The sequence below is a fragment of the Trichechus manatus genome, unplaced genomic scaffold, assembly GCF_000243295.1.
Source record: "Trichechus manatus latirostris isolate Lorelei unplaced genomic scaffold, TriManLat1.0 scaffold00176, whole genome shotgun sequence".
Lineage (NCBI taxonomy): Eukaryota > Metazoa > Chordata > Mammalia > Sirenia > Trichechidae > Trichechus > Trichechus manatus.
The window spans coordinates 3,574,568-3,593,887 of NW_004444112.1; the positions used below are offsets into that span (position 1 = coordinate 3,574,568).

A 19,320-nucleotide genomic window follows, 5' to 3' on the forward strand; every position below is an offset into this window, starting at 1 on the left:
GCCCAAGGGGCAGAAGAATGGGGCCTGCTGGGGTAGAGGGAGTGGGGTGTCCACTCAGATGGACTAGGAGAATGGGGCTGGCCAAAGCCAAGGGTGTAGAGTTGCAGTCCAAGTGGGCCTGGAAGGCAAAGCTGAATTGCAGGGCCAAGGGACCTCCAACCAGAATACAGAGGGCATGGCCAACACTCAGAGTCTGGAGGGCGGGGCCATTGTCCAGATGGTCCAAAAAGAGCATAGCAGTATTTTTAAGCCTTGAGAGCTAATGCAATTTTTTTCTGCTGGGTTTTGGATTTGCTTGGTGTCTGTTATCCCTTCTTTGCCTCCAGTTTCTCCCGCTTATAATGGAACTATTTGTCTTGTGTCTGTCTCACCATTGTACTTTGGAAACAAATAAATTGTAACTTGTATTTCACAGGTTCACTGATGAAGAGGAATTTTGCCCCAGGATGGAATATGCCTAAAATCTCACCCATATATGATTCAGATGACTCAGAAGATGTGATTTTGGACTTGGAGTTGATTTAAGACCTTTGTGATGATGTGATGGGGTGAATGTGTTTTGCATGTGGCAAGAACACAAATTTCGGGGGTCCAAAGTGTAGAATGTCACGGATTGAATTCTGTCCCCCAAAAATATGTATTTTAAATCCTAACCTCTACGCTTATGGTTTTAATCCTATTTGGGAATGGGTTGTCTTTGTTATGTTAATGATGCAGCATTAGAGTAAAGTGTATTTTGAGTCAATCTCTTTTGAGATATAAAATAGAATAAACAAGCAAGCAAGGAAGCTGAGATGGGAAGAGTGATGCCCAGCCACATGAAGATCTCCCAAGAGCAGAAGCTCAAAAGAGACCAAGACCTTTCTCCAGAGCTGACAAAGAGAAAACTTTCCTCTATAGCAGCACCCTAAATTCAGACTTCTAGCGTCCTTAACTGTGAGAAAATAAATTTCTGTTTGTTAAAGCCACCCACTTGTGCTATTTCTCTTACAGCAGCACTAGATAACTAAGACTCAGCCAGAGCCCAAATGCATTGCATATGAATGGGAAGATAGTCAAGGGGTGAGAAGAGAAAATGAAACCGGAATGTTTAAAGTTTTTGTGGTGGCGCAGTGGTTAAGCACTCGGCTGCTAACCTAAAGGTTGCCGCTTCAAATCCGCCAGCCTCTCGGTGGGAGAAAGATATGGCAGTCTGCTTCTGTAAAGATTACAATCTTGGATTACAGCAGTTCTACTCTGTCCTACAGGCTCTCCAGGAGTTGGAATCTACTCGAAGGCAACGGGTTTTATAGAACAATACATGCATTTGGATTGGCAGACTTAGGGGACATCTGAAATAATAATTTTTAGCCCCTGGGAACATGGTGAGGTTCACAGACTCTCAAATAAAATCTCTAAACACTGGTGATCAATTGCAGACAACAAACCCCAATAATCTGCCTGGGGCTCATTAAGAAGCGAAGCCGCTCCCACTTGCATGCAGACAAGACACGCCATTTTCAGCACCCCTTGCGGTGTCGTTTTAATTTATTCCTGGACTTCAGTCCAGTGGAGAATGCTTATTTCCGCGGCCAGGCAAATACTGTAACTATATTGCCCAGAATGCTCTGCGACTAGTCGCAGCATCATTGAACCAATGGAGCCCAAGGAAAACGATATTATGCGCATGTACATCTCTGGGGCGGGACTTCCGGCGTCCTCCTTGTGGCCTTCGTTTTGGCAGTTGTGAGGGCTGGTCGCCTAGTCAGGGCTTCTAACCCGGAGTTGGCACAGTGGTGATCTAACCGAGGATGTGCGAGAGAACTCGTGGTCCCCGTTACACAGGCGGGCCTGAGGCTTGGCCGTGGCGCCGACCGGGGTGACCGCATCCTGGCAGGAATAGTGAGCCTCGTCGGAATTCCCGCCGGGTGTCCGGAGAGCCCGGCCCTGCTCTGCCCTCCCGCTCCATGGCAGCCGCCGCGCTGAGAGACCTGGCTGAGGTAAGTGCTGCGTCCTCCAGGCCCTCCCCGCCCTCACTCGCATCTCCCAATCTTCGAGCCCCGGTCTTGCACAAGGGGGGTTCGTGATGGAGAGAGAGCCCCCGGCAGAGGGACCCGCAGGTGAGGGCTGGAGATGCCACACAGCCGGAGCAACAGGAAAACCTGGGGATCGTCGTGCGTCTGCAGGAACAGGGAATGTTAGAAATCGCGCCTGGATTGCAGGCTGAGGAGTTTGTGCCTTCATTCTGAGGACGCTGGGAGTCATGAAGGGTTGTGAACAAGAGGGAGATGGTAAAAAAGTAGCTCAGAGGAAAAACAAACTGGAAGGAGGATGGTAACTGAATCACAGGGAAATTGAATACTTCTTCTTAGTCACTAAGCCTGTAAGAGCAACTGATAATCTGAGGACTAGAGATAACGAAGTGATCCTGAGGTCACCTAGTTCCTGAGCTGTTAGGGAGGCTGGAACCCCTGGAATCCTGCGATGGTGGCCTACTTCTCACACCTCCCTTTTCCTACAGAGTCCCATGGCTGCAGATGCACCTTTGGCACTGATCTTACCCCACCCATATTAGGTTTTCTGACACTTCCCCTAGGACTCTTCTAGCCTTTGAGCCTGGGGACCGTGAACACACCTCAAGCTTAAGGTACTAAGTTCATTCCAGGGGCTCTTATGGAGTGGTTTCCGTTTTTGACAACCGATGGAATGAGGTCTGGAAGGTTTTCCCAAGCATAAAAAAAATAAAAACCCAAAAAACAAAAAACCCATTGCCATGGAGTTGATTCCGATTCGCGGTGACATAGGACAGAGTAAAACTGCCCCATAGGGTTTCCAAGGCTGTAGTCTTTATGGAAACAGACTGCCACATCTTTCTCCCACGTGGTGGCTCAAACTGGTGACCTTTCAGTTTGCAGCAGAGCGCTTAATCACTGTGCCACTAGGGCTCCTGTGTCAGGCATACCAAAAAATACCCACCACTGTTGAGTCAATTCCAACTCATAGCAACCCTATAGGACAGAGTAGAACTGCCCCATAGGGATCCCGAGGAGCACCTGGTGGATTCAAACTGCTGACCTTTTGGTTAGCAGCCATAGCTCTTAACCACTATGCCACCAGGGTTTCCATCCCAGGTATAGGTACCTATATATGCAAATGTTTGGAGGCGAGGCTGAGGTGGAGGTGTCAGGGAGCCTCGGGTTTCCATTCTTTCTCTTGGGAACAGAGCACAGGGGGCAGCAGTCAGGCTTGGAATGGCTCCTTAGAAGTTGGGAGTCTAATCTGCAGGTGATATGAGCAGTGGGAGTTTGGAGCAGGGGAGGGAGGTGATCGGACCCAGGTCTTACCAGGCTCCGGTGGCTGCAGCATGGTGACCAGACTGCAGGTGTTGTGAGAAGGGTGGTAGGAAGACCTGGAGGAGGCTTCTGCATCAGTCCGGGTGTGTGTTGATGGTGGCTGGACCGATGCGGGGGTGGTAGAAATGGTTGGATTTCGGATCTGTCTTTTAAGTTGATCTGCTCTGATTTTTTGATGGTGAGTGTGATAGATAGAAAAGTAGGAGTCAGGGATAACTCCAGGGTTTTTATTTTCAACAGCTAGAAGGATGAAAGGTCCATTGACTTAGGCGGAGTTGGTAGTAGAAGTAATTTTGATTGGGATTTCAGGAGTTTTGTTGTGTCCATGTTAAGAGTCTGAGATGTTTCAGAGAACAAATGAACGGAAGCATCCAGTGAGTAGCTGGACATACAGGTCTGGATCAGGAGAGGTTCAGGTTGGAGACATCTCCAAAAGGTGGCAGACAGTGTGTGGACCAGGGTAGAGCTGTGAGTCACATCTGATAGTAGGAACCCTGGTCATGGTGGTAGTGGTAATAGCAAGCTAGGAAGGATAAGGTGGAGGCATGAGGACTGGAGCTCATGTTTGGGCCCCTGATGAGATTAGTGTAGGTCACAAACATAGATAATAGAGAGAAGTGGCCCAGGGAAGGTTGTGGGAGAGAAGATGATCTGGCAGGTGGCTAAGGCTTTTGAAGGGTGAGTACAAGAGACAGACGTGGAGGCACAGGAGTAATAGAGACAAGGTGAGGCTGTGGTTGGAACATAGTTTCCACCCTGTGGACTCACCAGGATTTTGTGGTAAATCTTGTTGGGGTCTGGGATGTTTCAGTTAGGCTGGTAGAGGAGCTCAGGGGCACACGGGGTCTTTGGGAGAGTCACTAGTCCTGTGATGGAGGGCCTCTGGGGCCTAGATTTGAAGGAGGCTTAGGTGGAGAGTGGAAGGCTGTGACTGGTGAGGGGACAGCCAGTGAATCACAAGCTGTGGGGGCAGAGAGGTTTCTGGTCTCCTGAGTTTAAGGGAAGGAACTGACTGAGGCAGGGAGGCCTTCATAGCAGGACTCAGGGCTGGCACTGACATTGGAGAGCACTGGAAGTCTTTGGTGGCTCTGGATCCTGTTTGGATTTGACTAGTGTTCTCTGGATGCCATGGGCTCATGTACCATGTGCTCAGTAATAGAGGCCATGGAGATCCAATGTTCTGGAGCAAGGAGGGGAGGAGGATGTTGGAGTGCAGAGTGGGAGAGAATTTGGGTTGAACAGAGATGTGCACGTGGAAACAAGTGTGAGCTCATGACTCCAAGACCATGTTGGGGGACCTAAGAATGAAGGGTAAGCCCATATTTGGTTGTGTCTGGGAGGCACCATCTGGAACACCCCAGGTAACTGCCTGACAGTAGGGTGCGCATGTAGCCCTTCATGCCAGGCCCAGATTTCATCTGTCTGCCCACCTGCCTCTTGGTGCTGTGGGCTGACACAGTGATCAGTGGGACCAGGAGGAGAGAGTAGGCATCAGTAGGAAGATGAAGAGGAGGGTAAGAGGCAATGGACGTGGGGGGATGAACGTGGGATCCCAAGAGAGAAACTAATCATGAAATGAACTGTTGTCTCCACCTTGACAGGGCTGTGTCAACTTTGAGGACGTGGCCATTGATTTCTCCCAGGAGGAGTGGGGGCTCCTTGATGAGACTCAGAAGCTCTTCTACTGTGATGTGAAGCTGGAGAACTTTGCAGTCATATCATCCTTGGGTAAGACACACACACTCACACACACACACACACCACCCCCTGTGAGCTGCTTTCTGCCTTCCTTCTTTTCCCCAGAGACAGCTCTGTTCTTCCACAGCCAGATGATGAGATCTTCCCCTTTCCTGGTACGTATGCTGTGGGACCCAGTGTTGAGGCATGTGCGATGCCTTGAGCAATGCAGTCTCTGAGCAACCCTACCACCTGCCAACCGAGTGTGCAGGGAAGAGTCTAGGAGTCAGGAGTCTTGCAGTCATCCCAGTGGCTCCCATCCTGCTTGCCCTCTCCCTGACTGGGTGATGTGCCTACATCCACACCACCTCTGTGCCCCAAGTTCTGCCCCCTTCCCCTAGCTGACATTTCCTCCTGCCTGATGGTGCCAGGAGTTGCAGACATTGTCATGGCCACTGCTGATATGGTTCTAGAGCTTTTCTTGCAAGATGCTTCTTCAAGGTTTTTTTTTCTTTGTAATTGTTTCTCTTGTGGTCTGTTGTGTGCTGACCTGCTCTGGGCCAATGCTCGCTACTCATCTCTCCTGTCTTTTCCATAGGACTTGTGTCGTGCAGAATTCATGTAGTTGTAGCATTGGGTTGCTAGTAGAGTGTTGGTTGCCTAAAGGGTGACATGGCAAGATGGTCTCAGAGGAGGCCTGGCCCTGCTGACCCGTAACTAGGGAAGGGCACAACAGCAGGGCTATGATCAGATCATACCAGAAACCTGTCCTGTGTCCGCTGCTGTTTTGGCATAACTGCTACTGGCCACAGCTCATTTCCATCTTTTCTTCCCCATACTTGACACTTTGCTGATTTGTCGTTTCAGCTGTGACTTCCAGCCTCTGGCTGCCACCATTTTCTGGCCTCCACCCATCACCTGTTCTTCTCCACTGCTCCCTCTGCATGGTCCCCAGCAGAAACCCAAATGTAATGTGCTGTGAGATCTGCACATATCCTTAAGTAGTCCTTTAACACCAACTTCTCAGTTCAAATTGTATTTTCCTGGGCCTGGATACAACCAACCTTCTGCTCATCGCACATGCATTAACAGCTGACAATGTCCTACTGAAGGCCTTTGGAACTGGAGTGAATTGGAGATGTGGCATCTCCTCTTCAAGCTGCACCCCATCCTTCTGACCCTCATCTGGTCAGGCCTCCCCACTCTGTGATAGTTAGACAACCAGTACTGCAAGACAGCTCTCTCTTGAACCTGTCTCCAGCTCTCTCATCCTCACAGCAATCCCAGGGACTCTTCCTATTTTCCGTCTGAAACATGCTTGTGATAGGGATTTCCCTCCCACTGATGTCACCCTGCATTAACAGCATTTCTCTGCTTTCAGCTTGTTGGCATGGAGTGGAGGAGGAAAAAGCGTCTTCTGAGCAGAGTGTTTCTTTGGAAGGAGTGTTACAGGTCAGGACTCCACAGGAGGTCCATCCACCCAGAAGACTCACCCCAGGAGATATGTGTCCCTGCCTTGAAAGATATTGTGACTGAGCACAAAACAGCTAATCCTGGGCAGAAGCTGTACTTGGGTGGGGCATGTGTGAGAACCTCCTGGCTCAATGCAAGCCTTCCCCAGCACCAGAAGCATCACAGTGGAGAAAAACCCTTCAGACGGAACATGGACGGGACATTATGTGTGAACAGCTGCAGATTCCAAATGTCAAGGCAGCTCTTCACTCGTAGGGAGCTTGGGAAGGACTCCCCTGTCCCTCTAGGTAGTCTCCAGCACCAGGCCACACCTACCGGTGAGAAGACACACAGCAGCAGCATATGTGAGACCTTCCACAGTGGAAAGAGTCATTACAGGTGGGATGAGTGTGAGAAAGCTTCCAGCAATAATCACACATTTGTTCACCACCAGAGGATCTGTGCTGGAGAGGGGCTTTGTGAAGATAGCAAATATGGGAAAGCTGTCAGCTGCAAATACAGACTTGTTCAGTGCCAGGGAATTCACGCTAGAGAAAGGCGATACCAGTGTTGTGAGTGTCGGAAAATCTTTAGCCGTCACTCTTCTCTTAGTAGACACCAGAGGATTCACACTGGAGGAAGGACTTATGAGTGCAGTGAATGTGGAAAATTCTTTATTCAAAAATCCAGCCTCCTTCAACACCAGAGACGTCACACAGGAGCACAGCCTTATGAGTGTGTCAAATGCAGGAGAACCTTTAGTGAGAGTTCCACCCTCATTCAACACTGCAGAGTTCACACTGGAGAAAAGCCTTATGAGTGCTGCGAATGTGGCAAATCCATTAGCTGTAGCTCCACCCTCAACACCAGAGATCTCACACTGGAGAAAGGCCTTCTAAGTGCAGTGCATGTGAGAAATCCTTTCACTAAAGATCTGGGCTTTTTCAACACCAGAGGGGTCACATAGGAGCAAAACCTTACAAGTGTGACAAATGTGGGAAACTTTTTAGTCAAAGCTCTGGCCTCATTCAACAGCAGAGAGTCCACACTGGAGAAAAGCCTTATGAGTGCAGTGAATGTGGGAAATTCTTTAGCAGTCACTCTCACCTTAATGTACACGAGAGAATTCACACTGGAGAAAGGCCTTATGCATGCAGTGAATGTGGGAAATCCTTTAGCCAAAATTCCGGCCTTACTAAACATCGGAGAGTTCACACTGGAGTAAGGCTTTACAGGTGTGAATTTGGGATTCCATTAGCCAAGGCTCCAGCCTCAGTACTGAAATTTTTGTAGCAGAGAATGGTTTCATATGATCAGCAAATGTGAAAACCTTCAGCCCAAGGTCTGGCATCATTGGGCACAAGAAAATTCACACGGGAAAGTTCTTGCACCTGCAGGGAATGTGCTAGTTCTTTGTTCCATATAACAGCCCCAGAGAGACTTTGTTATGAAGCCATCTGCCTAAAGTTGAACCTTGCATTTGCAACATCCAGAGTGGGGAGAGTCCCTGTGTTCCAGGCATGTGCGAAGCTTTCATGACCTACATTGCACATTATACACTTCCCAGGAACCCTGCCAGAGTTCTGTTGCTGTCAGTTCCTGTGGCAGAAGCCATGTCACGTCTACCATCTTGCAAGTTCCCACCATGTGACTCAGTTGCCCCAGAATGCCCTGGCAAGGCAGACCCATTCCCTGGAGAAAATCGTGTAGTCTGAGCCCTCCGGTGAACTTTATTCACTTCGCTGACTGCTTTGGGCATGGACCTGACCCACTTACTGCCAAGAGAACTGGTTTGGGTTCTGCTAGCAGCTGGCATAAAAGGTTTATGTGCCACTTGACATTGTTGGTCTTACATGACTAGTGACACTCATGATTGAATTTTTTCAGTACAAGTCACCAATGCCTCACATTCCTCTGGTTTGTGTAATAATAAAGGCCTAGTTATTTAATCCTAGTTATTTAAACTTGGAGATTCTGTTCCCTGTGTGGGTTTGGTTCAAAACAGAATCAGGCTGTGTTACAGTGAAGGGGTAAACAGCTTTTGTGAGCCCCACAACTTTGTGTGCCTCAACAGGGACAGTATGATGGCAGAGTAGCTCCCCCTCCAGGTTTGCACTAATATTACTGACCACAACTTCCTAGGAAAGAGTGCAGGGGATTTTTGATTCTAATTTGTGACCTGGATGCCTGAATTTTTTTGTGAAACTAGACGTCACCTTGAGGGGAGGAGAGTTGTGACAATTCCAGTGCTTCTGGGAACAGAATGAATTTGTTCCCTTGTCCCCAGGGGATGTCTGTCCTCCTTGTGGAAGGGAAGCATTTCCCCAGGTCCTACAAAAGAGACCTGTGCTCTGAAGTCCAGAATTTGGGAGGCAGGTGTTTCTGGTTTAAGACTATGGGGGCAAGGTTGTTGTTAGGTGCCATCAAGTTGGTTCCGACTCATAGCGACCCAATGTACAGCAGAAAGAAACACTGCCTGGTCCTGTGCCATACAATCGTTACGCTTGAGCCTGTTGTTGCAGCCAATGTGTCAGTCCATCTCATTGAGGGTCTTCCTCTTTGTCACTGACCGTCCACTCTGCCAAACATGATGTCCTTCTCCAGGGACTGATCCCTGCTGATAACATGTCGAAAGTATGTGAGACTTAGTCCTGCCATCCTTGCTTCTGAGGAACCTTCTGGTTGTACTTCTTCCAAGACAGGTTTTTCGGTCTTTTAGCAGTACATGGTATATTCAATATTCTTCACCAACACCACAATTCAAAGGCATCAGTTCTTCCTCATTCATCATCCAGCTTTCACATGCATGTAAGGCGATTGAAAACACCATGGCTTGGGTCAGGTGCACCTTACTCTTTAAGATGACATCTTTGCTTGTCAGCACTTCTAAGAGGTCTTTTGCAGTAGACTTGCCCAATGCAATGTGTCTTGATTTCTTGACTGCTGCTTCCATGGGTGTTGACTGTGGATCTAAGTAAAATGAAATCCTTGACAACTTCAATCTTTTCTTCGTTTATCATGATGTTGCTTATTGGTCCAATTGTGAAGATTTTTGTTTTCTTTATGTTGAGGTGCAATCCATACTGAAGACTGTGGTCTTTGATCTTCATCAGTAAGTTCTTCAACTCTTCACTTTCAGCAAGCAAGGTTGTGTTATCAGCATTAACGCCAGGTGGGAACCATAATTAGTACAAAAACACTGAGTATGAGTAACGGAGTGTTGGAGACTGCAGCAAACTCCAGACAATGTATTTCTGAAAGTGCAGCCAGAGATGTTCCAGTGACTGGCTGTGTGGGATCGTCATGGACAGACATTCTCAGGACATCCAGACTTGCCTATGTCCTGTGGCTGTGATCACTGTCAGAGCAAACAAGTTAAAGGTTTTATGGATTCCTGTGCCCTCTCTGGGCTGGCAACCCCAACTCCGTTACTGCACAGGAAAGAAAACATGGATGGAGAGAATGTAGATCCTGCAGCTGGCGATGCGGTTTTGTGACCCAGCCAGCATGCCTATTGGCTCAGATGGTAACTGTCTTCATTGCTCACCCATATTTCCTGCCACCGATGCAGGGCTGCCCTTCCCCAGGTATGACAAAAATGATGGTTTTCTGAAAATTGTGGGAAGTTTTTAGTTTGAACCATTTTTAGAAAAGTTTTCCTAAGATATATGCAATAAGCTATAAGTAAATGGTGCAATTTGATAAGTTTTGACATACAGATACACTCATGAAGCCACACGAGATGCCATGTTTTCTGACCATTGACCTCATGTCTCTAGTGAAGTGTGTATGTTATTTTGTCTGTTACAAAAGATGCCTTTATTGTCCAAATGTTATTTGGAAAAATATTGACCTTCCAATTTGCATATCACTTATACAGAGATTCTATACGCTATTGAGTGTTTTTGCTGCTCTAGTTCTCTTGGTATTATTGGGCATAAAATAGACTCTTTTCCTAAAATTTTGTGATTCACCATAAACGAGGTCAGGGGTCAGAGAACACAGCATCTTTTAGTGACCATGACATGAGGAGTAATGTAGAGTCCCCAAACCAGGAGAGTGCATAATCTCATCCTTACCCTCCTCTAAATCTAAAGAGTGGGGTAGGGGTGCCCAGGAAATGGTTGGAGAGATTCTCTTGGCCTCCTTTGCACATCTTCCTGGGAAATCACTGTGACCTTGATATCAGCTCTGCACTATATGCAGGGTTTTAGGAATTAATGCATATTGGTTTGTCCAGGGGTCCCTGGGTGGCACAGTTAAGCACTTGACTACTAGCTGAAAGATTGGTGGTTTGAGCCCACCCAGAGGTGCCTCAATAGAAAGGCCTGGCAATCAGCTTCCAAAAGGCCTCAGCCTTGAAAACCCCATGGAGCAGATCTACTGTGCACATATGGGGCCATCATGAGTAGGTATAGACTCAATGGCAACTGGTTCTATTTTCTTTATCCATTCCCTTAACATTATGTAAAACTGTTATGATCAGACTTCATCTAACTTCAGGGGAGAGAGAAGAATCAACATCAGCATCAGCCCAAAGCTGATTCTTACAAGGTGGAAGTTAGACATATTTCTATTCTCTAACCTTTTTACCAATTCTTACATCAGTCATCCCTCACACAGCACTCTACTTCTCTGCTGGGTTCAGTAATTTTTGGTAATGGCCAAACAGAATTCACAGACCATACTCATCATTGCGGGGTTTATTTGGGAAGTAACAGATTACAATTCAGGATCAGGATCAACTTGGAAGTAACAGAACAACTGAGGATACCGTTCTTCAGTCAGGACAGCTTCTTGGCAACTGCTTCCAGGCCCTCACTCTCGGCCTCGGTCCCACTGCAGCCTGGCATCTGCCCTGCTTGGGCAAGTGTTACAAAGCTCTTTAGCTCCTCCAGTAAGTGCCCAGAGGCAACCCACTCCACCGGGAAGCCACCTGCCTGAGGGCGCTCAGCTCGCTTGCTGTGTGGGCCAGGCCCACCATGCCATCTTGTGCCAGTCTCCTGGTTCTGCTGTCACTGTTTCTCTGCAGTTAACTGCACTGCCCGTTGTAATGCACAACGGTTCAGTCATTAGTCATTTTTCTCACAATCTACACAAGTTCCACGGGTGATCTCATGCAGTGACATACTTGTAAATACCCCTATAAACTCCAAACTTGCAAATGTATATCTGCATCATAAACTTCTCTTACATCTGTGATAATCTGTCTTATACTTGTGCTCTATTCTTAGATTTCATAGCCTCAACACTTTCAATCATTTCTCCTGAGTTTTCCTTCAATTCTGCGGTAGCCACGATCTTCCCAAATTCAGACCATGCCAACTCTCTCTTTGCAATGAGCCAAACCCGAGGTGTCATTCTTGGTTCATTCAGTAATACAAGAAACCTAGATGGTTCCACTTTCAAAATATGTTATGAAAATGGCCACTTTTCATCATTAAGATTTGCCCCAGTAGCTCTGGGTGGATGGAGTTCATATTTAGATCCCCAAAGAGCATTGGCTTTGCTGTTTCCTCTGCCCGATCCTGCAGCTCCTTCTAAATACCTGTGTGCAATGAGTTACTTTATGTGGCCTTTTACCTTGGTTCTTTGGAGAAACAGCTTGCCTAAGCCCTGAGAAGTTGTTACCTTTAACCTAGTTCTTTGGAGAAGCAACTTGGGGGATACCCCCCGCCCCAGGGTGCTCTCTACCCCAGAGGGTTTGTTACTTTTGTCCAAGGGAGGAGCCTGTCTCTGCCTGGCAGAAAATGTTACCTTTGTGCAATATCTGACTTGACAGACATGTCATAGGTAATTGAGGATTGGCTGAACTTTGGTGAGGGAGTCCCTCTTGGTAATTGATGAGGACTGGTCTATAGGGCTGCTATGAGTTGGAATCAGCTCAACGGCAGTGGGTTTGGTTTTTTGGGTTTTTTTGGTATATATAAAGGAGCCCTGGTGGCACAGTGAGTGGCTAAGGGCTGAGCTGCTAACTGAAAATGTCGGCAGTTCGAATCCACCAACTGTTCCTTGGAAACCCTATGGGGAAGTTCTACTCTGTCTGTTAGGGTTGCAGTGAGTCAGAATCGACTTGACAGCAATGGGTTTGTTTTTTTTTTCGGTTTATATATAAACGGCTGAAATGCAGAGGTTTTAAAAGGCCTCCTTGTTGACAGGAGCCTGGAGGGGAGCGTGTTCTTTGGGTCACGGAGACCCCCTCTTCAGGCCTGGTAAAAAGGCTGCAGGTGAGAAAGTTGTCAGCTGAAAGCTGGGCTGGTTAGCTGAAAAAGCTGTAGCTGAGAGAGATGCTGGCAGAAAAGCAGTGCCACGTGGGAACTGAGCAGGCCTGAAGTTGCTACGTTGGCAGCCACACTGGCCAAAAGGTAGACCAGTTAGCAGTGTAGAGGCTGACAGCAGGGAGGCAGATGGTGGAGAATCCTGACATCAGAGAGCAGCTGAGAGAGTTGTCCTGCACTGAAGAAGGGAGGGATGTGTTCTCCACTTTAGGGGAGACTTCCAGATCTTGCCTGTGTGCTTCCTGATCCTGATCCCGAGTTGTTCCTGTTACTTCCAAGTTGATCCTGATCCCAAGTCATAGCCTGTTACTTTCCTAATAAACCACATAATTGTGAGTATGATCTGTGAGTTCTCTGTGGACATTGCAACTAACTGTCAAACCCAGCAGAGAACTAGAGAGTACCGTGAGACAGGGACAGCTGGTGTCAGAAATTGTGAAGAAATTGGAGTGCAGAAGTGCGTCTGACCTCCACCTCATAGGAACATTTTGTGCTGATTCTGATTCTTATCCTTCATGAATTTAGACAGTTCATTACACTACAACACAATCCCTTTATTGCTATGAATATTACTGGCTCCAGTAAGAGTGGAAACATGAGTGTGGAGAAAATTTATGGATACTGTTACTCACTCGTCCTTTCCAGACAGATTTGTAGTCTCACTACATGCAGTCTTGTTCTCCTTCATTGATGTTATATGTTTGGGCCTCATGATCTTGTCTAGTGGCTCCATGCTCTTTGTCCTGCACAGGCACAAGCAGGGAATCTGACATATCCGCAGCAGCCTTTCCCCCCACCCCTGAGAATTCCAGTGACTCTAATACTCCCCACCATGTTTTCTCCTTTTCAGAATGGGCGACTGAGAGCTTGACATAACTAACGCCATGATAAACCTATAAGGTTTTTTTTTTTTTTGCCTCCTTCTTTTCACATACTTTTGTTAATGACTTGGTTTTGCTCTGTCTGGCCACCTGTGGCTTACGACTCCCCACAGGAAGATTAGAGCCCAGATGTCAGATATGGAAATGTCTGGCAGGTATCTCTTTGGTATGATAAAGAGTCTCTTGTAATTACCCTACAATGTATAACAACACTTCTAACTTTTGTAAAAATCATATATAAGCTGTAATGTAAAAATGCCTTTTGGGAACCCATTGAGACAGTCTGCATTGCTGTTGGATCCCCAGTGGTGGACGCTTCCTAAATTAAAACTTTCTCACTCTTTCTGACTTAGACTATGTTTCATTGGCTCAACTGCTTTCCAGGGCACAGATCATATTCAGGTAACATTCCTATGAGGCCAGAACCACATGACCTTCCTGTCCTGGTGAGCATGGTTGTCTTTATAACCTGATGAGGGTGAATCCTGCCTGGTGCGACCTCTTCAGTCAATTGAGAGACACCAGGCCTTTGAGGAAGAGAAAACTGACTTTATTGCAAGCTGGTCAAGCAAGGAGCTCAGAGACTAAGTCTCAAGTCAACTCCTCAAGGTTGGGGATTCCAGGGTAGTTATAATGTTCAGCATAGGAAAGTTATGCATAAAATTCATGAAGCCTCTGAGAATAGGTGGGCAATTCCAGGAAATAATTAACATGTGGATCTGCAGTGTCATGGCAGTTAGGGGGTGTGTTTTTCAGGATGTGATGCATGAAGTTCATGTAAGCTCAGCATTGTGGCTTATTGAGCATGTCTGAATGGAGGGGGAGCAGTGAAGTGGCCTTGAGCTGCTACACTGATGCCTTATCAGAAACTAGTTGACCACAGACCTGGGGTGTGATGGATGGAGGGTGAACAGTTTAACCCTGTTGGTTATATTCCCTCTTCTGGTTTTCAGGGTCTTCAGTCTTGAAGATAGATCTTTATGCAGGTGGTGGCCTGGACCTCCAGAACTTTTGAGCTTACTGACTGATGGAAGCATGTGCGATGTAGAATCTGAGGTTTGTTGAATTACGAGGAAGGTGGTTGGACATCTGAAGCATCATGATGTTCACAGCTGCTAGATGATTTTGAATGAACCTGGTAAGACTGTTTAAGAGGCAGGGCAAAAACAGAGAGATTAGTAATAGAATTATCAGCGGAGTAACAAGGTGCCAGAGCCAGTGGAAACCAGGAAAAGGGAAGTTATCCATGGCCATCAATCAGACAGATTTTCTCCAGCAGTAAGTGGGTGAAGGGGATGCATCCAGTTGGCGATCTGTTGTAATTTGTGGAGATTGACTTCTACCTCATGGCTAGTGTTTATCCGGGTAGAGCAGGAGGTATTGGCTACAGTGCAGACGCCTCCTTCTTTGGCTAAAATATAATCAAGGGTAATGCCATTCTCCATGATGACCCAGCCAGGAAATTTAAGGAAGTTTGTTGGGCTTTTATAGCTCAGCCGGCAGTTTTGGAAAAGGAAGTAAATAGTGTCTAAGTTCAGTATGGCATCTTGAAGAGCTGCAAGGTGAGGGAAAATTGTAAGCATTCAGAGGATCAACCAACCAGTGCTAGTTTCAGTTATGGGATTATGCTCGGTTCCAGATAAGCCCCATCCAATTTCATCAGAGTTGTCTGAGGATTGGGTTTCTGTTTTTTTTTTCTCCAGGAGTTAGTAAGTGGTTTCATTAGCTGAGTGAAGTTATAAGGGGAAGTGATAACCATGGGGAAGGACGCTATTCCAAGGGTGCAAGTACCGATCACGGCTCGCGGCATAAAGCATTTGTAAGAAGCAGAGAGGAATGTTTGACTCCCGGATTTAGTATGATTACCACAAAGAAATGAATACCCAGGCTGTGCGCAAACTCAAGTCCGGCTTGCAACTTTTGAGTTGTTCCTCTCTGAATAAAACCAGGGGTTGGCAGTGTCATTGAGCCAATTTTTCCAGCTTTGTGTTATGCTATAGTTATTGATGACACAATCTGAATAAGTACCTAGGTGAATGAGACCAGTTAGATTCTGCAGTTTTTCATTCCTTCTGTGAAGGTGGAGTAATTACTGTAACTAAAATTGCCTACAGTGTTTGAATCTATAACCCGGTAAAATATGCTTTCAATTTTAAAGCTAGGAGTGGTAGCACTTGCTTTCTTGGCTCTTACCTCTAACCCAGGGCTATCTAGAGTGTCATTATAGGTGGGAGGTGGTACCTTTAGGTGTGTAACATCAGGTATTGGAACTGCCCAAGGGATGCAGAGACTTTCCATGGTGATAGGCAAAGGGTAACATACCCAACAGACAGTGAGATTGCCTCCAGTGGCTACTGATTGGATTAATTTTAGATAAAAATTTTCTGTCCGTGAGATGTTCAGCATGGAGTCAAAACATAAGAAAGCAAAGAATGATCTGGAGCTGCTGTAAAAAGAGAAGGAAGAACAGAATGATTGCCAAGGTAGTAAAGGCAATGCAGCCATTAAGAGCACAATCGTGATGGAGGGTTTCTGGGTTAGGCATTAACTTTTTATTTCTTTTTAAACAGATATTTTAAGTCCTGCGTAGGCTTACAAGTCCAGTTGTTTTGTTGAGGTTGTTCTTGTTGCAGAGTATCTTCTGGGTGTGGCACAGGTTTGAGGTGAGTATGAAGCACCCAGGCTTTGACATTTTCACGTTTAGCTGTTGAGTTGGTGGTTAAAAGAACAGTGGCTTGGTTTGAAAGACCCCCGAGCCATAGTGGCTGTAAGGAAGGCTGCTTGCGGTTTGAATTTCTGAGTTTCTTTCTTTTCCTGGACCTGGTCTCTGTTGTTATATGCTTTAAAGGCTATTTCATCCAATTGTGCTAGGTTCATACTTAGGCTCCCCTTGGCTTTTTGTAACTTTTTTCTAATGTCTGTTGCACTTTGCCTGATAAATACCATATTCACCATTTTTGCGTTCTCTGGGTTTTCTGGTCTACATCTGTATATTGTTGGAATGCAGCAAAAATTCTTTGAAGGAGGGTAGATGGATCCTTAGTCAATCCTTGATAGACCTCATAAACCTTATTCAAATTCCTTTGTTTTGGAGCACCCCTTTTCAGTCCCACAATAAGACAAGCTCAATGATGGTTGAGCCTTCCATTTACCAGAGGATCATTAGGGTCCCAGGTAGGCTCAGAAAAAAGTATTGCTAAATCAAGAGCTTGTAGAATAGGGTTGTTGGGCTGATGGAAGCACTCCACTTCTTCCCTGGCTTTTCCTAAGACTAATCTCCACTCCTCTGGGCTCAAAAGTATATCCAAGAGCAGCTGACAATCAGTTCAGGTAGGGCAGCGGGTGGCAAAGATGGAAGTGAAAAGGTCTGCCATATGCTTTAGGTCATCTCAATAAGGAGGGAGGTTTTTTTTTTTTTTTCCCCCAATTTAACAAATCAGATGTAGAGAATGCAGTGTGTACCCAGGCTAATTCTGGTGTTCCATTTTCCTCCTGCCTGGTAGGAACTTGTCTTAGTGGATAATGCCCTGTTGCCTGTTGCCCTGTTTCAAATAGGGCAGTCCCCTATCTGAAAGTCATACCACTTTGCATGTGCAGCGGGGAAATCATTTCTGAGGTTGGCTCAGCCAGCCCAGATGGTTTTGGTGGATACAAGGGTGGGGTTGACAATGGAGGAAGAGAGGAAAAATCATCTTCCCCTGGGAATCAAAAACCTTTTGTCTCTTTATCTCAGTTTGAACCATAATTTTACATTGCTTTTGAATATTTTTGTTGTTATATAAGGACATAAAGCCATCAACATATATTTTCTCATCCCATTTACCTTCCTGAGTGCAAAACAAACATAACTGGAGAATTGTATTATAATTCAGAACCATTTTGTGGCCAGTGTTCCCCTGTCGTCCAGTTGCTATTGTGGCCATGCAACATTGCAGAAAAACTTCATCTTCTTTTTCTTCATAGGATCATAACTAAAAAAAAAATCCCAGTTAGCTAGGATGCATCCTAGGGGGCTGCACTTCGGTATAGCTTGTGTGTTTCCCATACCTGAGCCTAGGCTAAAACCAGAAACCAGAAAAACCAGGAGTACTAGAACCACAACGACCAAAGTGCAACAGGGGTTTCTTGTGACCAGATCAGCACAACTCTCAACTACCCAGATTCTGATGGAAATAGCAGTTCTCTTGGGCTTGCACTTGGCTCCTAAGTCACTCACCTCCTCAGAAGCCCTTAGGTGCTTGTGACACTGTTCAAGTGGTACTCACCAGATCAGGATCCCTGCCCAGAGTCTATTTCTCAATCTCAAAGGGACAAGTCACCATGGGTCCGGGCACAGCTCCAGCTGTGAAAGGCAGTTTCACCATTGCCTCCCAGAGAAGTTAGGTGGTGTGCACTGAGGGGAGACAGCTGTGCCAGTGGCCAGAGGTGATCCCAGGAGCCTGGCAGTCAAAATTAGAAGCAGATTAAAAGTTCCATCTGGGTCACCAGAATTTGTAACCCACCCAGTGTGCCCCCTCGAGTCAATTGAGAGACAACAGGCCTTTGAGGAAGAGAAAGTAGACTGTATTGCAAGCTGATCAAGCAAGGAGCTCAGAGGCTAAGTCTCAAATCAACCTCCCCGAGGTTGGGGATTCCAGGGTAGTTATAGGGTTTGGGATAGGGAAGTTATGCATAATTCATGAAGTTTCTGAGACTAGATGGGCAATTCCAGGAACTAATTAACATGTGTGGGGGTGCAGTGGGGATTCAGTGTCATGTAAACTAAGGGGTATGTTTTTTAGGGTGTGACACATGAAGTTCTAAGGACAGAGTTGCGGCTTATTGGAAACCCTGGTGGCGATGTGGTTAAGAGCTATGGCTGCTAACCAAAAGATTGGCAGTTTAAATCCACAGGTGCTCCTTGGAAACTCTATGGGGCGGTTCTACTCTGTCCTATAGGGTCTCTGTGAGTTGGAATCGACTTGACGGCAACCGGTTTTGTTTGTTTTTTGGTGGAAGTCAAATGGAAGGGGAGCAGTGAAGTGGTCTTGGGCTGCTACACCAATGCCTTATCATGAACTAGTTGACCACAGACCCAGGGTGTGATGGATGGAGGGGGAAGAGTTTAACCCTGTTGATTACATCTTCTTTTACACTTTCTCTTCCATTTTGTCCTTTTGGATAGCCCTGGTTGTGAACCCAAGCCCGTGGTTAACGGACACCTCTGCAATGGTGTTGTCTGCCCAACATTCAGGCCCTTTGTGCTACTTGGCAGTGACACCTGTGTCTCTCATTTCTGCTCTGCCTGCTGGGGAAGAAAAACAGTTTTGCCAAGTATTGTCTGAAGATTATAAGTTCCCTCCAGAAATTCTATCATTTATTTAATAGCTTTTTTTTGTATTTGTAAGCTCATGTAAAGTAGAATGCCAACGAAACTACTGAGGTGAGGGAGACTCCTAATGAGATGGATTGACACAATAACCACAACAGTGCATTGAAACATACTAATGATTATGAAAATAGGGCAGGACTGGGCAATGTTTTGTTCTGCTATACATAAGGTTTCCATGAATCAGACCCAGCTCAATGGCAACTAACAACAGGAAGAAGCTCATATTTTATGAACACATTATCTTGGAAGGACTCTGGGATTCAATATGACAAAAAGAATCCTGGCCTCATATTACTTATAGAATTGCTAAAAAAAAAAAAATGAACATG

General features: G+C 46.3%; 1 protein-coding gene and 1 long non-coding RNA gene across 3 annotated transcripts; both read left to right on the forward strand.

Moving 5' to 3' along the window:
* Nucleotides 1-1,279: 1,279 nt before the first annotated feature.
* LOC105755999 (zinc finger protein 416-like) lies at nucleotides 1,280-6,666 on the forward strand. The gene is made up of 3 exons (XM_023741272.1): nucleotides 1,280-1,979; nucleotides 4,934-5,060; nucleotides 6,391-6,666. The coding sequence occupies exons 1-3, from the start codon at nucleotides 1,947-1,949 to the stop codon at nucleotides 6,543-6,545; spliced, it is 315 nt and encodes a 104-aa protein (XP_023597040.1). The 5' UTR covers nucleotides 1,280-1,946; the 3' UTR covers nucleotides 6,546-6,666.
* Nucleotides 6,667-9,499: 2,833 nt separating this feature from the next.
* On the forward strand, nucleotides 9,500-19,320 carry LOC111822429 (uncharacterized). Of its 2 annotated transcripts, XR_002825696.1 has the most exons (4): nucleotides 9,500-10,048; nucleotides 13,974-14,022; nucleotides 14,574-16,283; nucleotides 18,785-19,320. It is a non-coding gene; the product is annotated as an uncharacterized LOC111822429 (long non-coding RNA). The 2 variants fall into 2 exon arrangements; XR_002825695.1 differs by lacking the exon at nucleotides 18,785-19,320 and having other exon boundaries at nucleotides 14,574-17,040.